Genomic DNA, 22,874 nt, shown 5'->3' on the forward strand with positions numbered 1-22,874 from the left:
GGGCAAGTTGAGTTTGAGGTGTTTTTGTTCTAGGAGTATATGGTTATGCCTTGGAGGCAAGAGAAAATGGGAACTGTAGATTAGGTGCGAACTTTGGGTTGCAGAGGTAGATTTAGAAATAGTTCAGGTAGAAGTGATAGTTAAAGCAACAGGAGCAGGTAAGCTTCCCAAGAGAGTGAGTGTAGACTTGGATTAGAGTACCCAGGTGTCCTTGAAGGACATCCACAGTTAAGACATGAGAGATGAAAGAAAAACTAGCAAGTGAAACTTGGGAAGCAGAGTGGCCTAGTGGATAAAACATGGACTTGGGGGCCAGAGGGCCTGGCTTCTATTCCCAGCTTTGCCATTGCCTGCTGTCTGACTTTGGGCAACTCCCTTAACTTTTCTATTCCTCAGTTTCCTCAACTGCAAAATGGAGATTCAGTACAGGTTCTCCCTGCTACCTAGACTGTGAGCCCCATGTGTGATCAGGGACTGTCCCTCAATATCTTTCATCTACCTCAGCACTTAGAATGGTGCTTCACACATAGTAAGTGCTTAACAATACCATAAGAAAAGAAAAAAAGAGAAAGAAAAAGTCACTGCACTAGGAATGCACAATATAGAAGGGTTTGTTAATACTGCATTTGACTTTTTGCCATAATTGCTAGGTCGATGGGTCATGAGTAAACACGTACATGTATGTGTGTGTGTATATATATGTACAGCTGGCAGTCTCGAACAAGTTTTAGAATAATATTTTTCTCTAAAACAAAAATCATGTTGCAGTTGTGCCTTTCACAACTTGGAAGATGAAAGATTTGGACTGGGTTCATAAGAAGGCTACTAAGATTTTTTTTTTTTTTTAATGAGGTGGAAAAGCCCAAAATGAAAAATGTGGCTAAAGTAATCAACCATTGGTGTCTTGCAAAGGATTGGCCTCCTAGTGGGCCAATAATGACATTCTGGTGTATGGGTAATGGTTACCGAATGTCTGCCTCCACTGAGGAGAGAGAACAAATGCATCACTCATTTAATCCGTTCATCAGTGGGATTTCTTGACTAGAATGACAAATAAAACTGAGGTTTTGTAACACTCAGCCCTTGAATCAATCAATCAATCAATCAATCGTATTTATTGAGCGCTTACTATGTGCAGAGCACTGTACTAAGCGCTTGGGAAGTACAAATTGGCATCACATAGAGACAGTCCCTACCCAACAGTGGGCTCACAGTCTAAAAGGGGGAGACAGAGAACAGAACCAAACATACCAACAAAATAAAATAAGTAGGATAGAAATGTACAAGTAAAATAAATAAATAAATAAATAGAGTAATAAATATGTACAACCATATATACATATATACAGGTGCTGTGGGGAAGGGAAGGAGGTAAGACGGGGGGATGGAGAGGGGGACGAGGGGGAGAGGAAAAACCCAACAAAAACCCAAAGATTTCCATCAGCAATGCAGAATTTAATGCTGTGATTGAATTCTGGTACCTGGTCAGATCACTGTCTAACAGGCCAATGGACAAACTGAATCAAGAAAGCCACCATGGTTTTAGGGAGATGGGCAGCATCTGGCAACATGGAGTGTCAAGCTTCATATAGAAAGTCTAGAAGACTTGTGTAGTGACCAGTCTTTTATGTGATAGCACAAAAAGCATATCTGGCTTCTTGAGAAATTTAATCGGTACCATCTTTAAGCCTCATTCCCCTACAATGCAGATAGTGAACCAGCAATGAGGGAATGCTGTTGCAACACAGTTTTGCAGTGAGCAAGCAGAGTACCCAGGCAAGGGAATAGAGGAAGCAAAATTCCCAAGCAGTTGCCAATTGGTGGGCTGAAATGGGGCATTCACAGTTAGATTGAGCAGGACAAATGATATAGTCAGAAAATACAGAATTTCTCTCACAATGGTATTTATTGAGGTGCTAACTGTATGGAAACTGCTTGGAAAACCACAATACAATAGAGACAACACATGGGATCCCTGCCCACAAGGAGCTTAAAGCCTTGAGGAGGAGACAACAACAGAAGAAGCGTGGGCACCTGTCATCAGGCAGAGCTTTCAGGATTGTCCCACCCAAAGGCATGTTTGGAAACAGTGATAGGCACTGCAATTGGCAAATGTTTTGTAACAGAAAGGACAATCTTTTTGTGCCCAGAGAGTGAGATGGTTATGCCAGTTATGCATAAGCCTTTTTCAGCCATCTGCATCCAAATGGATGTTTAATTTGTTATATTTTTAACCAACATGCTATCCAATTCTGTTTTCTCAAGCAACTCTGCATTGTTGGGGCTCGAAAGAAGTACGTAGTGTAAAAAAATGAGGACTATACATTTTCTGTTGTATTTTTTACGTAGTGACTATGTAATATCTGAGTTGAAATCTATTGCATCTACTCTTTCAAATCAGTTCAAAACCAGTACAGCTAAAGAGAATGTGTGCATATGCTTTTGGGAGATAAATATTGATAGCTTTCCAAGATTTAAGCTATCACAAATATTCTTTCTAATGAGTTAAAATGATTATTTTAGCTTCTTTCCATTGAATTTAGCTCTGTTAAAGTTGAATTTTGGAGGGAAAGCCAGAGCACTGCAACTTTCTTCTAATTTGCAGGCATGAGTTCTCTAAAACCTTTATTAATGTTATAGGGGTTTCCTCTTAAGGAAAAATGGACATTTTTCCAAAAAAATAAAAATACTATTCAGTGATTTACCCCTCCTCCACCCAAAGTGTAATGCTTAATCAGGGTTCCAGATGTTTGCATGCATTTATTTACTTAGATATTTATAGTGCTCTCCACCAGGCAGTGTGCCTCCCTGAGTACATTCCTGAAATTTTGAAAATATACACATGGCAAAGCCGCAAAGATCAAAGGCCCTACGTGCTTCTAAGCCTTTTTCAGAGTTCCATCCAAACACTAAAGCCCTGCATGCTGAGGCCAGGTCTGTGCAGTGCCTGGGGTACCAAACTGTACTGTTCGGGAAGTCTCCAATAGGCTTTTCCCTGCCCTTCTCTCCGGTCCAACTGCCCAACCCCACTTCTCTACCCTCCGCAGGATTGCTTGCCTACTAGGAGCAAGGGATACCAGGATGGGACACTCCTCAAGTAGAATTGACTCATGCTCACCCCAGGAGGAGGCTGGTAAATGGCCCTAAATGAGAGAGAAAACACTGTTGCAAAAACCCATCTTGGTGCCAAACCAAGTGGCCTTAGGAGACAGTGATATAGACACTCTTAGGGGGAGAGGTGGGAACAACTGCTAACTAACCCTGCAAAGATTCATTCAGGGACTCATGTGAGAGGTTCCCATCAATCGATTGTATTTATTAAGCACTTTGTGCAGAGCACTGTACTCAGCCCTTGGTAGATTACAATACAACAGATTGGCAGACACGTTCCTCCAGCTTAAAGGCTAGAGCGGGGAGATAGACATTAATATAAATAAGTTATCTACATGAGTGCTATGGGGCTAAGGGTGGGATGAATAAAGTGTACTAATCCAAGTATAAGAGGACGCAGAAGGGAATGGTTGAAGAGGAAATGAGAGCTCAGTTAGAGAAGACTTCTTGGAGGAGATGTGCTTTTAATAAGGCGTTGAAAGTTGGGAGAATGGATTGCCTGTTCAATATGAAGAGGGAGGGCATCCCAGGCTAGTGGCAGGACGTGTGTGTGGCAGGTTGGCGGTGACATAGATGAAATCGAGGTACAGTAAGTAAATTGGCATTAGGGGAGTGAAGTGTGTGTACTGAGTTGTAGTAGGAAATTAGCGAGGTAAGATAGGAGTGGGCAAGGTGATTGAGTGCTTCAAATCGAAGGGCAAGGAGTTTCTGTTTGAGGACGTGGATAGGCAACCACTGGAAGTTCTTGAGGAGTAGGGAAACATAGGCTAAACTGTTTTCCAGGAGTGTAGTGACTCTCCTTACCTGAACATTAGTAAACTGAAGTTCACAGAACTGGAGCTGTGCGAGTAGTTCAGTGAGAAACAGGTTTGGCAGGGGCTTGCAGAGTGATTGTGGTCTAGAACCTCTTAGAACGTTACATTTGTTGTTATTTCTTAATATTAACAATCATAATGATGATTATGGCATTTAAGTGCTTCCTGTGTGCCAAGCATTGTGCTAAGTGCTGGGGTAGCTACAATACGATCAGATCAGATACAGTTCCTGTCCCACACAGGTGCACAGGGAGAATAGGTATCTAATCCCCATTTTACAAAGGAGGTAACTGAAATCCAGAGAGGTTAAATGTCTTGCCCAGGGTCACACAGGGGGAGCCAGCATTAGAACCTAGGTCCTCTGACTCCCAGCCCGTGGTCTCTCCATTAGGCCATGCTGCTCGTTTCTTTGTAGGTAACACTCTCTTCCTCAAGCACTAGCTAGAAAGAAAACTTTTAAAAGTTCCATCTCACTCTGTTGCTACTATAAATGCCAGTGTGCCTTAGGTTTCCTTAAGTACTTCATTCTTTTTTCAGAAGTCCAGTTTGTTATATTAGCCTTTGAGATGGAATAAGTGGCCAAGCCCAGTTGTGTGAAAATGGGCAGCTGGGTAGGTGAGTAGCTTTAAACTACCTTCAAGATAGACAACCTATTTGGGATTGGGGATATGCTGATAAATAGTAGTCCATGAAATGTGGCTCCTCTCCAGTTCCTTTCATTCCCACCTCCCACAGACAATTTTTTCATGTAACTCAAATAAAATATCTGGGTCTTGCTTGAAAAAATATCCCCAGCCTATGCGGTAAGGCATGAAGCTTTATCCCAAAATTAAGACACACAATGTCATCTCCACAGCATCGCCAAGATCCGCCCTTTCCTCTCCATCCAAACCGCTACCTTGCTGGTTCAATCTCTCATCTTATCCCGACTGGATTACTGCATCAGCCTCCTTTCTGATCTACCATCTGCCTGTCTCTCCCCGCTTCAGTCTATACTTCACTCTGCTTCCTGGATAATCTTTCTACAGAAATGCCCTGGGTATGTCACTCCCCTCCTCAAAAATCTCCAGTAGTTGCCTATCAAACTTCGAATGAAGCAAAAACTTCTCACTCTCGGCTTCAAAGCTCTCCATCACCTTGCCCCCTCCTACCTCACCTCCCTTCTCTCCTTCTACAGCCCAGGCTGCACACTCTGCCCCTCTGCTGCTAACCTCCTCACTGTGCCTTGTTCTCGCCTGTCCTGCCGTTGACCCCTGGCCCACATCCTACCTCTGGCCTGGAATGCCATCTCTCCACAAATTAGCTCTCTTCTTCCCTTCAAAGCCCTACTGAGAGCTCAGCTCCTCCAGAAGGCCTTCCCAGACTGAGCCCCCTTTTTCCTCTCCTCATTCTCCCCTCCCCATCGCCCCCTCTTCCTCCCTCTTCCCTACCCCCTTCCCCTCCCCACAGCACTTGTGTACATTTGTACATATTTGTTACTCTATTAATGATGTGTATATAGCTATAATTCAATTTATTCTGATGGAATTGACACCTGTCTACTTGTTTTGTTTTCTTGTCTGTCTCCCCCTTCTAGACTGTGAGCCCATTGTTGGGTAGGGACCGTCTCTATATGTTGCCAGTTTGTACTTCCCAAGTGCTTAGTACAGTGCTCTGTGCACAGTAAGTGCTCAATAAATGAATGGAGGAAGGAAGGAAGTTTTTAGAAATCCAGATTTCATTCTTTTCTATCAGGAATATTTTTTGCCTGTTTCTTGGCCAGGCATTAGCACCATTTCTTCTTGAAGCTCATCCTCAGAGTGGTCATTTACTGCCCCAGATGTTTTGGTGGAAATGTTAAGTCCCTGGATCTCAGGGCCAATACGATGGGAAGATTTGGGCACCAATTCATTATCACATCGAATATTGCAAAAATGCTATTAGACCAATTGTAGCTATTTCTACTGGAAATCTTTTAGTCCTTGACATATGTCATTTTCATTAAAATCAGGATTTCTTTTCCATGTTTTGCCACCTCATTCTATGAATATGCAATGGAAAGGTGTCAATGTTGTGATGGAGAAGGGACTTTTATATCTTATTTTAGATTTCTCAACTTGCAAAAATCATTTTTGAAAGCTTCTGTGACCTATTCTATTTCATCTGGCTATGCAATATGAATATTATATACCATAGCATTGTTGGGGTGCATAGGGTTCTAACAAGAGTAGTGGTAGTCCAGAACAGGGCTAGATTGGGGGGTCCCTCAGTTCCAGACTGAAGGTTGGAGAAGTGGAAGCCCTTCAGCTTCAACAGAGAAGTTAAGTAACTTTCCCAAAGTCACACAGTTGACAAGTGGCGGAGCTGGAATTAGAATCCATGATCTCTGACTCCCAAGCCTGTGCTCTTCTCACTGAGCCACACTGCTTCTCTAGAAGCATTTGAAGATGTGAGAAGTGGCTTTTTGGATGAGATTCAGCATATCACAATAACTCATAATCTTGTGTGTGTGTGTCTCCATAGCACACTCATCTATGTAAGAAGTTCACAAATCACTTCCTCACTTTTGAAACATTTGTACCTATTTCAGCTGGTGGAGTTTCTCTGGATTGGAAGTGCTTTTGGACTCCAGCAGTGAGTTTTCTTCCTTGCATCTTCAGCATGGCAGCATAGAATGAAGAAGTTGTAGAGGACTGGACCATTAACACCAAGCTCAGGGACAGAAAAGCAGAGATAAAACTAAGATAAGGTTTTTATTTCTAGACTATAAGAAATAGATTTTGGAGTATGATTTTTGGCATACTCTGGTAAAAAGCTGAATGACGTGAAATATTAGTATTTGGCTTCATGTAGTCACAACAAAGGATTACTTGGCCTTCAATCAGCTAGTCAATCCTTTGTATTCTTTGTATTCTTTTACTGTGTGCAGAGGACTGTGCCAAGCACTTCAGGGAGTACAGTACAAAAGAGTTTGTAGACTCGATTCCTGCTTATGAGGGGCTTACAATTGAGTCACCTTCTAAAGTGAACTCTTTGGGCCAGATTGCAATTAGACCCATCAAAGTATAATGTGGACAAAGGAAAAGTCTGAAGTCACTATTCCGTGGAAATGCTGGTACTTTGCTAAATTTAGGAAGAACGGTGCCAACTGATGATGAGACCCCATAGGGGATAGTTAAGAGAGCATTTTGCACTAGTTCAAATGCAGGCATACAGATGCAGGGAACTAAACCATGACTGCAAAAAACAGCGAGTTTATGGTGAACTAGGTCATATTTGAGTCTTCCCAAACCTCTGTTTCTTGAATTGCTGGTATTTGTCAGGCAGAAGGATGATTTCCTGCCACCCTCTGGAGACTGTTTCCATGGATGTGAATTACTCATTATTTGTGAACCATTCAAATGTATTTTCAATGAAAAGAGCCTTTTTCCAATAATTAAAATGGCATTCCTTGAAGGGAGAATGGATATCAAATATGAGTAGCCAACATCTAAGATAGTGGGCATTGGCATTGGTGGGTGGGTGTATATATACATATACATCTATGTATACACAAAAATATAATATACAATACATACAATACATAATATATAATGCATATATTTATATTGTAATGTGTGTACATATATATAGTTCACCCCACTAATGGCAAGTTTTGACTTTTAAAATAACTCAATTTTTGTTCATTGGGGATGTTTTGGAACCAAACTACATAGATTTTTTTTTTTTAAGAATCCTAACTTTAGTCATAAATGGATGTGATAAATACCATTTGATCAGGTCCATGAATCCAGAAAGTCTGACTTCGGTACATTTTGACAAATTAAAAAAAAATATACATCTTTCAGTTTGCTTTCAGTCTCCCTCAGGCCCACATCTGGTTTCCACACAGAACCTCCTTGAGAAACAAGCTGGGCTTTTATAAATAAAAAGGGTCCCCTTTGCAAAAGCAGTATCTGAGGACAGAATTGCTAAAACACAGTAGAAAGCCAGTTAACTTTCTGTGAGCTAACCGCTTTGGGATTTTCTAACTGATTTCAGAGCTTTTTTCAATTCTGAAGGATCATTCGACCACTTCCTTCCTTCCCTCTATTTTCCCAAGAATAAGTCCAAGAATCCCAGGCCAGCAAGAGGTGGGCATAAGGTAATGGCTTATCTTCCTCCAGCCTTCCAACCGAGTTGGTCCGTGAGTGAGGTACCCTGGATAGGTGCAGTGAAGAAAGGGACCTCACTAGTCTAGAGAATGGTTCTCATTAGAATAAGGAGTCCAATAACAAAGCAACTACGTACGTAGTTGCCACCCCCCATAGCTGGTTATGGGAAATAGACTTGCTCTATAGGGTCTTTCTCTTTTTTTAACCTTAACCTGAAGGTTTTAAAGAACTGTACTGTGGCCTATTGGAAAGAGCAAAAGCCTGGGAGTCAGAGGTCCAGGATTCTAATCTTGATCCCTCCACATATCTGCTGTATGACCTTGGCCAAGTCCCTTGGGGATTCAATGCCTAGTCTCTCTCCTACTTAGACTGTGAACCCCATGTGGGACCTGATTGTCATGTAAATACCCCACCGCTTGGTACAGTATTTGGCACAGAGTAAGCAATTAACTAGAACAATTATCATTGCTATTATCGTTATTACTAAATGCTTTGAAAAGTGTACATCGACACTCCTCGATACTGTAGTTTAACAAGGAACTGACTACAGGATTACCCCTGGGACTGATTGCTGATAATGAGCATAATATTTTAAAGAAATGTATCTCATACCATTTCTTTCTCAGTCACTTTCTAATTTTTGTGACTTCCCAGATTGTCGGTTGGTCTTGGTAAAACACTGTCATTCATTCATTCATTCAATCGTATTTATTGAGCGCTTACTGTGTGCAGAGCACTGTACTAAGTGCTTGGGAAGTACAAGTTGGCAACATATAGAGACGGTCCCTACCCAACAGCAGGCTCACAGTCTAGAAGGGGAAGATAGACAACAAAACAAAGCATATTAACAAAATAAATAAAATAAATATGTACAAGCAAAATAAGTAAATAAAGGAATATGTACATACATATATGCAGGTGCTGTGGGGAGGGGAAGGAGTTAAGGCGGGGAGGATGGAGAGGGGGAGGAGAGGGAGAGGAAGGAGGGGGCTCAGTCTGGGAAGGCCTCGTGGAGGAGGTGAGCTCTCAATAGGGCTTTGAAGGGAGCCCAGCATCATCCCTGAAAGTGAAGAGCAGTTATATAGAGAGGTGGAATAAAGGACTGTGAAAATGTAGCTATAAAGTTTGATTTCTTTATTTTCTTGAAACCATAAATCATACCAGCTAGAACAGAACACTGTCAACTAAAAGAATGGGAGTGTTCCGAGACTCAGCATCTGGAGTCATTGGGTAACACTTCCTGGAATCAACCAGTTGATCCTGCAAGCAAAAAGTGTATGTTCCATTGTTACTGGTCTCTTCTCACCATTTCTTTGGCAGGCTTCCCCCACTTTAATCCTACACTTGAAAATTAGATCAAACATAAGCTGTGTTCAGGTTTACCTTCAGTTTCTTAACTCCCTTCCTGCTTTCTCTTTGACAGCCCAGGCAAAAGAAGTCTTTTTCAAGTAGTAAATGAGTTTGGGAAGCACCCCATTGGAATTTTGTTACACCGTGGCAATTTAGTTAAAGGGATATTATAATCTCAGTACATTTCTGCCCCCAGACTATCAGCCCTATTTGCAAGAGTCTGAAAAAGTGATAATATTCTGTCAGTTTCAAGTCAATGAGAAAAATGGGGCAGATTTTCCTATTTATATTTATAGGATGCCTGTGGGGAAGCTAGCAATTCTGTATGGCAGTTTACATGGCTAAATACACATTCGGAAAGATAAGGTTCCTAGAGTCATTTCTTTGTGGGAGCATGGGAGAAAAGACAGAATAGATCAGTAATTGTCAGGTATTTGGAAGATAAGTTTTTAGGCTTAACCTAGATAATTTTTTTTCCTCTAAAACTCACCATTTCTTTAAAGGATACCATCTATTGTTAATGACTTTATTGATTTGATGATTGTGTTAAAATGCCATTTATTATGCTGCTGAAACATTTAGTTTCTGTCAGCATTTAATAAGGATAAATCTCTTTTCAGACACTTTGATATGTTGTAAAACTAGTTGTATTTGCAGTAAAATTTGTTTGGTTATGGATTATTTGTGCATAGACTAAGTATGACTTTTCTCACTCAATTATTAGATGCCATAGTGTAGCTGAAACATGCAGTGTCTGTAAACAATTTATACCATTAGCAGAGCAGCATGGAAAAAAATTGCTTGAGCAACAGAGGGCGTATTCTGTAGCAGTCATTGATAAGCACAATGTAAATCTCCCTATTGTGTCTCACCCATCACGCAGGCAAATCTTTGAAAATATTTTCTTTCTCTGTCATCCTGCCTTCCTCCTCCCTTCTTCTGTCTTCTTTCTGCTTCCCCATCTCAATTTAGCCCTCTCTTCTTTAAACATATGTCCCCATGGCTGTCCCATGACCCCTTCTCATCATGTCCCCTGCACCATGGCCTAGTGGATAGAGCAAGGCCTGGGAGTTAGGAGTCCCTGGGTTCTAATTCTGGCTCTGCCATTCGTCTGCTGTGTGACCTTAGGCACTTGGTTTCTCTGTGCCTTAGTTGTAAAATGTGGATTAAGAATGTGAACACCATGATTAGCTTGTGTCTATCCCAGCGCCTAGTACAGTCAATAAATACGATTGACTGAATGAAATTGAGCACTTGCTTTTTTCAGAGCACTGTACTGGGGAGAGTACAACACAATATTAGAGACACATTCCCTACCCACAACAAGCTTACAGTCTAGAGGGGGAGACAGGCATTAATATAAATAAATAAATTAAAGATACGTACATAAGTGCTGTGGGGCTGGGTGGCGGATGGTGAATAAAGGAGCAAGTTAGGGTGATGCAGAAAAAAGTGGGAGAAAAGGAAATGAGGGCTTAGTCCGGGAAGATCTCTTGGAGAAGATGTGCCTTCAACAACTATACTATATTCTTTCAAAGGCACATAAGCACTTAACAAATACAATAAGCAACCCCAAACAAACCCAAACCCACCCTACTCTTCCCCAGCAATGCTGGCCCCTTGGTTCAGAACCCCCAATCTGCCTGTGCTATCTTAAAAAAACAACTTGCCCCATCAGCCCTGCCATCCCTGCTGATCCTGCCGCTGTCATCTCTGCCGCTACCATACCTGTTGCCCATCGTCCCTGTCGTACCTACTGTTGTTGTCCGTCATCACCATCATCCCTGTCGTCCTTACCATCCCTGCCATCTCTCTGTCAGATGGTTCTCTTCTAGTTCACCTCACCTGGGAACCTTAATGCTGGGGAGAGAAGTCCAGGGAAGGTTCTGGTGGTTCAGCCCTATCCTTCATCCACAATTGTCCCACCCCTGCTGTCCCATGGATTTAGGAGTCCCAAGCATCATGTGCCAGAAGGAAATGGTGTCTCAGGTTGGAGCCGGGGGATGGGGGGGAGGAGGGGGTAAGTGTTTTGCCAGAGCAGGGGAAGAAAGAAGGTATAAGGAGTAATATAACATATTGAAATCAATCAAATGCAATAAGATCATTTGTTCCTATTTCTAAGGACACAAATCCATCTGAAATGCAACTTAATAATGGTGGTATTTGTTAAGCCCTAACTGTATGCCAGGCACTGTAGTAAGTGCTGGGATTGTTGCAAGCAAATTAGGTTGGACATAGTCCTTGTCCTGCCCTGGGGCTCACAGTCTGAATCCCCATTTGCCAGATGAGGTGACTGAGGAACAGAGAAGTGAAATGATTTTCCCAAGGTAACAAAACAGAGAAGTGGTGGAGCTGGGTTTAGAACCCAGATCCTTTTGACTCTCAGTCCCTGCTCTATCCACTAGGCCATGTGCCAATAAAGTCCAGATTTGTTTTTCAAGTTGAGTCCCAAACATCATATTTTCAATGTGAGTTGGTACCGGAGGAAGATGTTACTGATTAAAAACAAGATTGTCAAAACTTCTGTCCCAAGCATCTACACTAGATAATAATTCCACTATGAACAGCATCCCTAGTGGAAAAACCATGGACCTGGGGAGTCAGAAGACCTGGGTTCTAATCCTAATTCTGGCACTCACCTGCTGAGAGACCATGGGCAATTCAGTAAACTTCTATGTACTTCAGTTTCCTCATCTGGAAAATGGAGATTCAGTACTGTTCTTCCTCACCCTGGGGCTCCCATGAGTCAGACCTGATTATCTTGTATTTTCCCCACTGCTTAGTACAGTGCAGGAACAAATGGCATCTTCCTCTTGAAATCATTGTTCCAGGGGAAAACGTTCATCTAATCAGAATCTGAGATAGAGGATTAAAGTAACCTTTCAATGTAGATCTTGAAGTCAGACTTGGGAGGTAGAAAAAATGATTTGACACAAAATGGGCTAACTCAATAATGATGAAAATTCCAATTGTGTGGTATTTCTATGCTACCCTCGGTGGTACTTCCAGAGGACAGTCACCTTCCCTTGGGGAAATGAGCTGTAGTGCCTGACATAGTGGTTAGGGTGCAGCTTCAGATCCAGTGTAGATGTAATTCCTCTTGCTGTTCAGTCTGAATAAACATTTTAAGTAGGTGTGGTGTATTGTTAAGTATTCTCATTCGGCTGAAGCGCCCCGCACATCAACAGTACTCCGTGGAACCACCAAACACCTGCCAAAGCAAAAGTGGATTCTGAGCACCTGAATACATTCTGATTCATGCAATTAAACAGTTTGCTCAGTTAAGAAGAAAAGGATATCTCACATTGAGTTTGATGTCTTTTTATTTCCAAACAAAAGAGTTTCGATTCTTTCACTCCAAGTTTAGCCTAACCATTGTGTGGCAAGGGAGGTTTAATGAATCATTGTTTAACTTAGATACTGCCAAGTATTTGACCATTAAATAGTCTCAAATGTGTACATAGCACTTCCCTGACAGATCCTTATTTAACTCTGATTAATTGGCATTGAATGGCTATTTAATTACTTCAGAAGAAAGCTCAAGAACACTGTGTTTTTTGATTATTTGATGTAATATACATGTAGCTGCTGAAGTTGAACAAATTGTTTACTGTGGTGGGCTACTAATAGAGCCAAATTTTTAATCACCCCAAATATGAAGAAATTTTTGAAAAATAGAACAGACAGCAATCTCTAGATTTTTTTTTTAAGCTTAGTTTGGGAAACTGAATCTCTCAGCCCATGATGCTCTATAACCTCATTTTTGAAGAGGCAGGAGCAGTACATCTTTGTAATTGAGTGCTTTTACAAATTCCAATGAAAAGCATTTATCTCCGTATAAAGAAACATGGATTGTGCTACTCTAATAAATATTCTACTAAATTCAATTTCTGGTGTAGACAATGAATACATTGCACTTGTTGGGTTTCATTTTTCTAACATCGAAGTATGTTTATAAAATCAATCAATCATATTTCACATTAATTTGAGTGCTTACTGTGCCGAGCACTATACTAAGCACTTGGGAGAGTACAATATAATAGAGGTGGTAGACATGTTCCCTAACCACAGCGCTATTAATAAAGCAGTCAAAATAGGCAACGACATTTTTCCTTTTAAAAAATATTCACACTCTGCCAAAGTTTCATATTTTTATTCTTATTGTTTTTCATTACCCCGCTTAATGAAGAAAAGTCTAGTACTGAATTTGCTGATATCTTAGTGAAGGAATTATCTGTTAAATCATTTGGCCAAAAAATAAATAAGTACATACAGCCCCTGGCATTAATGTAAGCCAGATGCTTCTTGTTATCTAGCAGTATCTAGACTGTAAGCTTGTTGTGGGCAGGGAATGCGTCTGCCACCTCTATTATACTCTCCTAAGTGCTTAGTACAGTGCTCGGGACACAGTAAGTGCTCAAGAAATATGACAGATTGATTACTGCTAGTGTGTATATTGTGACTCGTACTGATATCAGTAATGGACTTCAAGGAAATGGGTTATACTTCTTGAACTGCATGCTTTCTCAAGAGGATTGTGCAGTGATATTTATCATAGCACAGCCAGCTTTATGCAACATCGGTTGAAAGTTCCAAGGTTTTAGCAACATGCATTGTAGATAGATCTGGCTATCAGATCTGGGCGTTTGCTGATCCATTTCCAGGGCACACTTTACATAGGGCGGGTTGCGGGAGCGCCTATTGTTTTCAAGTTCAGTCACGTTGACACACTGTTTCTCTCTCCTATTTTAGGGCTTCTCATTTCATTACATTAGATGGTCTTGCTGGTGAATTAGGTATATTCAGAGGTAATTTCACTGTTTACAGGTCCTTTCAATTTAAGCCCATCTGTATTTGTAGAGAAGGATGGATTATTTCCTAGGAAGGGCGCTATATTGGTAATATATATATAGTGGAAACCAGTCTGAAGAAGGTACCATGTATGTTCTGGGATAATCCATTTGCAGTGTGTCTTAGTGGAAAGAGCACGGGCCTGGGAATCAGAGGATGGGGACTCAAAACCTGTTTTCCATCCCCTTTAGACTTGCAGCCTCATGTTTACAGGGATGGTGATCAATCTGATTATTTTATATCTACCCCAGTGCTTAATACAGTGTGTGGCACACAGAGGCACTTAATAAATGTTGCCAATTTGTACTTCCCAAGCGCTTAGTACAGTGCTCTGCACATAGTAAGCGCTCAATAAATACGATTGATGATGATGATAAATGCAGTTATTATAATAACCCTGTATTCTTCAAAGCATGTGAAATGATGTGGGAAGCAGCATTGCCTAGTGGAAAGAGCACAGGCCTAGAAAGCAGGATCTGGGTTCCAAATTTGGCCCTGCCACTTGCCTGTTGTATGACCTTGAGTAAGTCACTGAACTTCTCTGGGCCTTAGTTTCCTCAACTATAAAATGAGGATTCGATACCTGTTCTCCTTCCTACTTAAACTGTGAGCCTCATGTGGGATAGGGACTGTGTCCAATCTGATTATCTTATATCTACCCAGGCTCACTGTGGGCAGGAAATGTCTGTTTATTGAATTGTATTATCCCAAGCTCTTAGTGCAGTGCCCTGCACATAGTAAGTGCTCAACAAACACGACTGACTGAATGAATAAGTGAATGGTGCTTGACACATAGTAAGCACTTAACAAAATACCATTAAAAAACATAACAAAACAAAAAATCAGAAGCTGAAAACTGAATAAATTTAATTTGGAACTAATAAAGTCAGGTAGTGGGTTATGGTGCAAAAACTACTGTGCTGTAGAAGTAGGATTGGTGATTTTGGACCAGGGCCAAAAGCAAACTCAAACTCAAACAAAAGATATTATCAAAAGGTAGATATTGTGTCAAGATTTCTCCCACTCTAACAAACTAAGGCTAAGGGGTGCAGAGTCTGCTCTGTTCTGAGCTCTCTGAGCCTCCAAGTAAATTGGAGCAGCAGCGTGGCACAGTAGGAAAGAGCACGGGCTTTGGAGTCAGAGGACATGGGTTCAAATCCCGGCTCTGCCAGTTGTCAGCCGTGTGACTTTGGGCAAGTCACTTAACTTCTCTGTGCCTCAGTTCCCTCATCTGGAAAGTGGGGATTAAGACTGTGAGCCCCACGAGGGACAACCTGATCACCTTGTAACCTCCCCAGCGCTTAGAACAGTGCTTTGCACATAGTAAGCGCTTAATAAAGGCCGTCATTATTATAACTGCTAGGTTTGTGCGGCCATGGTAAACAGGTGGAATGAGAGGCTCTCTGCTACAGTGAAGACCCCCATGGCCTGGTACGGACAGGACATGTCAAGAGCAGAGGCCCTAGGAGTCACTGTAGGAAGGCGGGAGGGTTCCTGGTTGTTTAGTCCAGCTATGAGGTGGAGGAGAACAAATAGCAAGTAGGAGGGAAATATGAAGTAGGATGAAATTAATAGAGCTCATTTTTTATAGCAACCCTTTAATTGGAAGTAGAAATTGAAGAAAGTGGTAATGATGAAAATAGGTTAGAATCCATTCATGGACTATATTTTTTTGATTCTAGCCTAGCATTCTGTATAACATTGAATTAATAAATATGGCAATTTGTGAGATTTCTTTTAGAGAAATTTTGCCTTCCCAATGCTTTAGGTTTTTTTTATGAGGGGCAGTTTAATTATACCCTAAAGCTATCTTATTTGCTCATAATTGCAAAGGTCTAAGGGAGAATGAGAGTCCAGACATAATTCTTAAAGCTGGTTCTTCCGTGGTTTTAAAAGTTGAATGTGAATGTTCACCTTTCCCAAATATTTAATGATTAATATTCCTCCAGGAGGAATTCCATTCCCAGGACAAGATCAATTCCCTCAGCTGGGGTAGCAGGATTGAAGGAATACCTCTAGATTGAAAACTCCTTACTAAATTGCAAGATCCTTGAAGGCAGGATCTTGTCTTCTAATTCTGTCAAATTGTATTCTCCCAAGTGCTTAGTGCTGTGCTCTGCAACCCCCCCCCCAACCAGTCAGTCAATAACATTTATTGAGCACTTACTATGTGGAAATCATTCATTAATTGTTGTATTTATTGAGCACTTACTATGTGCAGAACACTGTACTAAGCACTTGGGAAGTATAAATTGGCAACAGAGATGGTCCCTACCCAACAATGAGCTCACAGTCTAGAAAAACACTGTAATGAGCACTTGGAGAACAGTAGAAATGTACTCTATTGAGAAGCAACATGGCCTGATAGAGCACAGGTCTGTGAGGTGGAAGGACCTGGGTTCTAATCCCAGCCTCACCACTTGTCTCCTATATGACCTTGTGTAGGTCACTTAACTTCTCTGTGCCTCAGTTACCTCATCTGTAAATTGGGGATGAAGACTGTGAGCCCCATTTGGGACATGGGTTGTGTCCAACCTGATTAGCTTGCATATACCCCGGTGCTTAGTACAGTGCCTGGCACATTGAGAAGCAGCATGGCTCAGTGGAAAGAGCATGGGCTTTGGAGTCAGAGGTCATGGGTTCAAATCCCAGCTCCACCACTTGTCAGCTGTGTGACTTTGGGCAAGTCACTTAACTTCTCTGGGCCTCATTTCCCTCATCTGTAAAATGGGGATTAAGACTGTGAGCCCCACGTGGGACAACCAGATCACCTTGTAACCTCCCCAGCACTTAGAGCAGTGCTTTGCACATAGTAAGTGCTTAATAAATGCCATTATTATTATTATTATTATTATTATTGTAAGCCCTTAAGTAATACTTAAATAGAATTGAAAACAACTCTTACAATCTGGGGAGACAGACATAAAATAAAGATATTGAAAGCCAGCGAGTATAAGAATAGAGGTCCCTTAAGCTTTTCTCAGGTGAGGATTTGGATCATGCCAGCTACTGTGAAGCCAAATTATTGGCAGACAACCACTGTGTTCCTGTAAGATTTGGCAGCCCCATGAAAACAGCATATGGACCTACCTCCCCTCAGGGTTTATTTCCCTTGGTCAGAAGAATCAAACTCTGACTTATGGGAGGGCCTCTTCTCGAGTAATATTTATACACTGGCCACGTTTTTAAATAGTTACCAACAATATAAAGGATTCTCATTAAATTGGGCGAAAGAAAGGCAATTGGTGATTGGAACTATCTCCATTAATGTCAAGCAGATAGATACAGTGTAGGGGTTAGAAAACTATGAGGGGAAGAAGCAATGACCCAGTTCTTCACCCCCCACCCCAGGGGGCAGGTGGGGGCGGGGGGGGGGAGAGAGAAAGAAAGAAAAAATGAAAATGAATTCACAGAGAGAGAAACTGAGATGCTTATTTACAACATGTTTCTTCCAGCTACTAGTTCTATAACAGTAACCATTTTAAAATGAAAGAGTTGTATAAAGAATGCTAAGAACAAGCATTAGGAAGCAATGCATGTGTAGTCTTACATATTATCAGAAATACCAGGGTAATTTAAAATCATGAATAGTGATGTGTGCTCTGTGCCATAAAAAAGTGACCAAAGAAGTGATGAGGATCACAAAGCACATTACAAATAGTAGTAATAGTATTTATTAAACACTTAGTGTGGGCAAGGCACTGTACTAAACACTAGAAGAGGATATGCAAACATATATCAATCCTTAGTTTCACAATATACCTTCAAGGTAAGGACTGGTAGGGGGCGAGGGGATTATTTCATAAATCCACACTTAGATGAAGAGTCTGAATCATGTAGAGGAGAATTAGCTTTCGTTGTTATTTTCCTAAACTAAGTCAGAAAGAGAAGTGGAGGCAAAGTTGCCTCTTCAGAGTCACATGCTGTACTGATCACGAGTCCTTTCTGGACTGACAAAGTTATGAATGTTGTACATTTAAAAGAAATGCTGAGAACACGGATAAAACGAGTGTTTAAGATTCAGGTGTTCAGTGAATCAAAATTTATTGTTGCTAAGTTACTCAGAAATTTGAGAGGACAGGTCCAGCACTTAGAACAGTGCTTTGCACATAGTAAGTGCTTAACAAATGCCATTATTATTATTATATATATTAAAGGCTAATTTTAATCGGCCATCTCTGAAGTGTTTATCTTGTTCTGTTTCTTCAGATTTGGTTGAACTAAAACTATCAGTAGTAAGAAATGGTATTTATTGAATACTCTTGCATGTTCTTCCGTTTCTCTCTATCTTTCACTGCTTGAAAGAAAGATTTTGTTAGAACCAGATTGTGAAACAAAGACAAATTAAGCTTCTGTGAAAGCAAACTCACTTTTTGGAATAGTAATACAAGTGTGGTATTATTGAAGTGTGGTGTATTTTAAGTGCTTTCTATGTGCCAAGTACTGTTCTAAGCATTGGGACAGAGGGAGAACAGGTATTTAATCCCCATTTTACAGATGAGGAAACTGAGGCACAGAGAAGTGCCTTGCCCTCTTAGCCACAGCAGGCAAGTGACAGAACTGGGATTAGGACTCAGGTCCTTTGGCTCCCAGGCTCATGCTTTTTCCACTAGGCAGTTCTGCTTCTCACAGTGGCAGAATTCCAATGTTTCCTATAGAAGAAGGCCCATCTTGGAGTGCCCCATTGAACTGGAAAGCCATGCAAATGAATGGGCTTCTTGTTTGGGAGATTGCTTAGTAGAATCAATTTTTATATATTACACAAAAGTATTTTGATTGTTTGATTTATGTGCATTTGTTCGTGAGATAAGAAATCCTTTGTACTTGGACTGGAACCCCAGAAATACAAAAGCAATTTTTTTTTCTTTTTGGTATACCAATTTTCTATCATGTGGTTTTCTTTCCTAAATTAAGGCCGTGTTTTTAAAATCCCCTGTTGTTTTGTGGTGTCATTGTTCAACCCCAAGTGTCAGCTATTTTCTTTTGTTTGTCACTGATACTACATTTATTTCAGGTGAATCTAAACCCTTAAACATGTGTACGTTTGAAATATCGTTTTGGTTTGCTTGAGGATTATTTTTCCTAAGGATTTTATCTGAGGATATAAATAATTTCTCTCATCTTGCTTTTAAAGGGAGAATTTTAAATCGCTTCTCCAAGGATATTGGACATCTGGATGACCTGCTACCCCTGACTTTTCTAGACTTCATACAGGTAGTGCTATTGTGGTGTTAAAATTCTTCAACAGTAGTAGTCTGTTAAGCCTTGTCTGTAGCAAAAGAAAACAAAAAAGAACAATTCATCTGACAGGATTTAGTTTTAACTTAATAAAAGGGCTTGTTTGTAAAAGGAAGGTGTGGTTATGAGTCTTAGTGTAAGTTAACATGAGTAATAACTGGCATGCAGGAGTGGCTACGCATAAGTTGCTTTCGTGTCACGGTTTCAGTTCATAGCAGCTACATGCTGGGTAAGTTACTCCTGATTTGCCTCCTAGGTATCTGGCATTCATTCTGCTGTACTGTGAACATTTCATAATACGAAACAATCAACTCGCACGGAAAGATAGCCTAGATTAACGAAATTATGCATTGTATTGCCACAAAGACCAAATATTTACCGCACCAAATTGGGACAAAAACAGGTGTGGTTTCATACAAAGAAAAGATTAGTAATAATAAGGTGAAAATAATATGGTGTCATTAGGAACAAAAGAAAGTAGTTATTACAGGTACAAAGTCTCTAAAGGTCAACAATTGAGTTTGGAATCAAAATTTCACTAGCAAATGCCTTTTTGTAGGCAAGGCTTTCATAGATTAGTTGCTGAAAGTATTATGCTGGTCCCCACAGAAATCTTTGAAAAGAATTTGCCTATTGCATGCAATTTTCCAACGCTTTCCAAGTCATATAATCCCTTTTTTCCAAGTATAGGAATACGTAGCAATATTTTTTTTGACACTGTCTAGATGCTGTCTATCTTTGAGGAAAGCAAGTAATGCGGTTTTCTTCTTCATTTCTAAAGTGTTTATTTTTCCCTTGAAATAAATCCATCAAAAATTTAAACTATCTTTTCAGTTTGTTTATGAAGGCACAGCTAGCCATAGTGCTTTTAACCCCATTCTTTGAAGATGTTGGTAGACATTATGATTGTGATTCTGACCTGATTTCAGTAATAGGGAATTGTGGATATAATCTATAGAGAGCTGACTTTTTTTTTTTTTGGCCTGCTCCCCACATAGCATTAGAGTGCGGTAAGAGTCTACAGGGAGTGTCCTGGAACCGCCATCAGAGAAAACCAAAGGCTTTTTATTAAAAATACTTAAAACATTTTGCTAATAAAGCTATTAAATTCAAAAATAAAATTGAATCCTAGAGATAATACATTGTCCGATAAGTTGCAAAAATAGCCAGGAGAGAAACCAAAACTTTGTGGGATATACATGAAACTATTTGTTAGGATTTTTAGTTAGTCACCCAGTTCACCCAGGGTCACCTTTCACTTTCATCTTTCAGTCTCCCCAAAGCCAATTAATCAAGGATTATATGGTAGGATAATTTTATTTTCGGCAATAGTCTTGATTATTTTGAATGCACATTCACTTTGACATAGATTCTTATGAATTTGTCTGCTAATTCTGGTATATTGTACTCTCTCAAGCTCTTAGTAAAGTGATCTGCACATAGGAAATGCTCAGTAAATTCCACTGATTGATTGATGTGAAAAGTCTGTCTGAACAAGTAATAGCAGCTATTCCACTTCATAAAATGCAAGTTAAAGCTTCCTGTTTTATTTGAAGGTATAATTCAGTTGAATAAAATAAAAGGCATTTTATTTATGTGAAACTATGAATTGGGAATATTTTAAAAACCAAATTTCAGTCCACTAGCCTTTGCTTAGAATAGCTTTTTAAACTCAGTTTTCAGGTTAAATTGTTCTAGTGAGTATTGGGGGAGATAAATTAATGAGAGCAGTTAGCTTTGGTCTTCCTAGACTTTGGCTTTCAGCTATTAATCTGCCTAGAGGGTATGTAGTTCCCTATCTGTACCTTTATCTGAAACTTTCATCTTGAATCACCCTATGCTACCAGTAGTGCCAATTAGTTAATCTATTGATTTTAATAGCTAAGTATATCTATCATGTTACTGGTTTCCATGCAAACATAGTTTTGTATGAAGGATAACTCAGTTATCAATTATGATAAAGATCTTTTGTCATTTGTTTTGTTTGCAGGTGTTTTTAATAAAGCTTCCCATAATCCTTTTAGGAAGAAATATTTTCTCCTTTTTTAAACAGTATTAGCCAAATATAAAAGCTCTGATCCCTACCATTGTGGTTGATTCTTTGAGGGACATTTCCCAACATTCATTGTTTAAATGGTTGTCAGGAGGAATCAAGTGAAACTTAATAAACAATGCAGTAACTGGTTCATTTTACTTTGTGGGTAGAAGCCTTTATGGAGAGGATTTGCATTCAATAAATGGCCTTTTTACTAAGTTATCATTACAATAATTTTGAAGTATTCTGCCCTGTGACTATATTATTACCAAGTGAATCTGTTCCTCCACGCAAATTTAATCTGTGTTTAGATATCTTACTAAATTCCAAGGTTTTGAATTACCGAAGAAAAAAGGCCAGGTTAAGTATTTTCAAATACTGATTCATTCATTCAATCGTATTTATTGAGCGCTTACTGTGTGCAGAGCACTGTACTAAACGCTTGGGAAGTACAAGTTGGCAACATATAGAGACGGTCCCTACCCAACTGCGGGCTCACAGTCTAGAAGGGGGAGACAGACAACAAAACAAAACATATTAACAAAATAAAATAGTAGAATAAATATGTACAAGTAAAATAAATAGAGTAATAAATATGTACAAACATATATACATAGTGACTTGAATATAAATAGCACACCCCTCTAAATGTTTATCACAACCAAAAATTTGGTAACCCAGTTTTCTGGATATGCATATGCTAGGTATCTAATATTTTAGACTCCGTATTGAGACCATGAGCATTCTAAAGCAAACAGAATTAGAGTAGACAGTTATTGCATGAAAACTAGTTTTCAAAGTTGAATATGTTGAATTCAACTCACTTTTTGTCTCGAAATAGATTTTAAAAAACCCCTTTAGTAATGACCAAAATATTCTGGTAATGAATTAGATACCTAGCAGGACTTAGATACCTATTTGCGGTTATTGGTGTACATATTTTTGCAATACATAGGTAATCAGTTGAAAAGGCAAACTCAAATGACAACTGGACCCTCTTGAATTTGTCTGGTGTTTGATTTTTTCCATGGTGATTTTGTGAAGGTGAGTTTTTCTTCTCTGGGCCCAGTCCTTTGGTAATTAAAAGAAAGCAAACCTTGAGGAGTAAACTTTCTCCTTCTGAAGGCTGTAAATTTAGCCCTGTGAGTTTACATGGGATGAAGGTTGCAATAATCGTAGAGCAATCTATTTTACAAAATTGTTCCCTCACAGCCTTATGTACCTGCATTTACAGACCCTTAAAGTAGAAGAGAATAAAGCTTGTTGAACAAATCGCAACTGCCGTCGATTTTAGTAGTGTCTCTGTGTACACAGTCACTTTTCAAACAGTCTTAGAATAAA

The 22,874-nt window shown here is 40.0% G+C and overlaps 1 protein-coding gene across 3 annotated transcripts in view; it reads left to right on the forward strand.

Moving 5' to 3' along the window:
* ABCC4 (ATP binding cassette subfamily C member 4) overlaps window positions 1-22,874 on the forward strand; it is a 228,512-nt gene that overhangs the window by 114,718 nt on the left and 90,920 nt on the right. For all 3 annotated transcript variants that reach the window (XM_038759284.1, XM_038759286.1, XM_038759287.1), the window contains one exon: window positions 19,395-19,474. In XM_038759284.1, the coding sequence (XP_038615212.1) occupies window positions 19,395-19,474 (80 nt within the window). The remainder of the gene's footprint in view (window positions 1-19,394; window positions 19,475-22,874) is intronic.

Source organism: Tachyglossus aculeatus, chromosome 17 (genome assembly GCF_015852505.1).
Source record: "Tachyglossus aculeatus isolate mTacAcu1 chromosome 17, mTacAcu1.pri, whole genome shotgun sequence".
Lineage (NCBI taxonomy): Eukaryota > Metazoa > Chordata > Mammalia > Monotremata > Tachyglossidae > Tachyglossus > Tachyglossus aculeatus.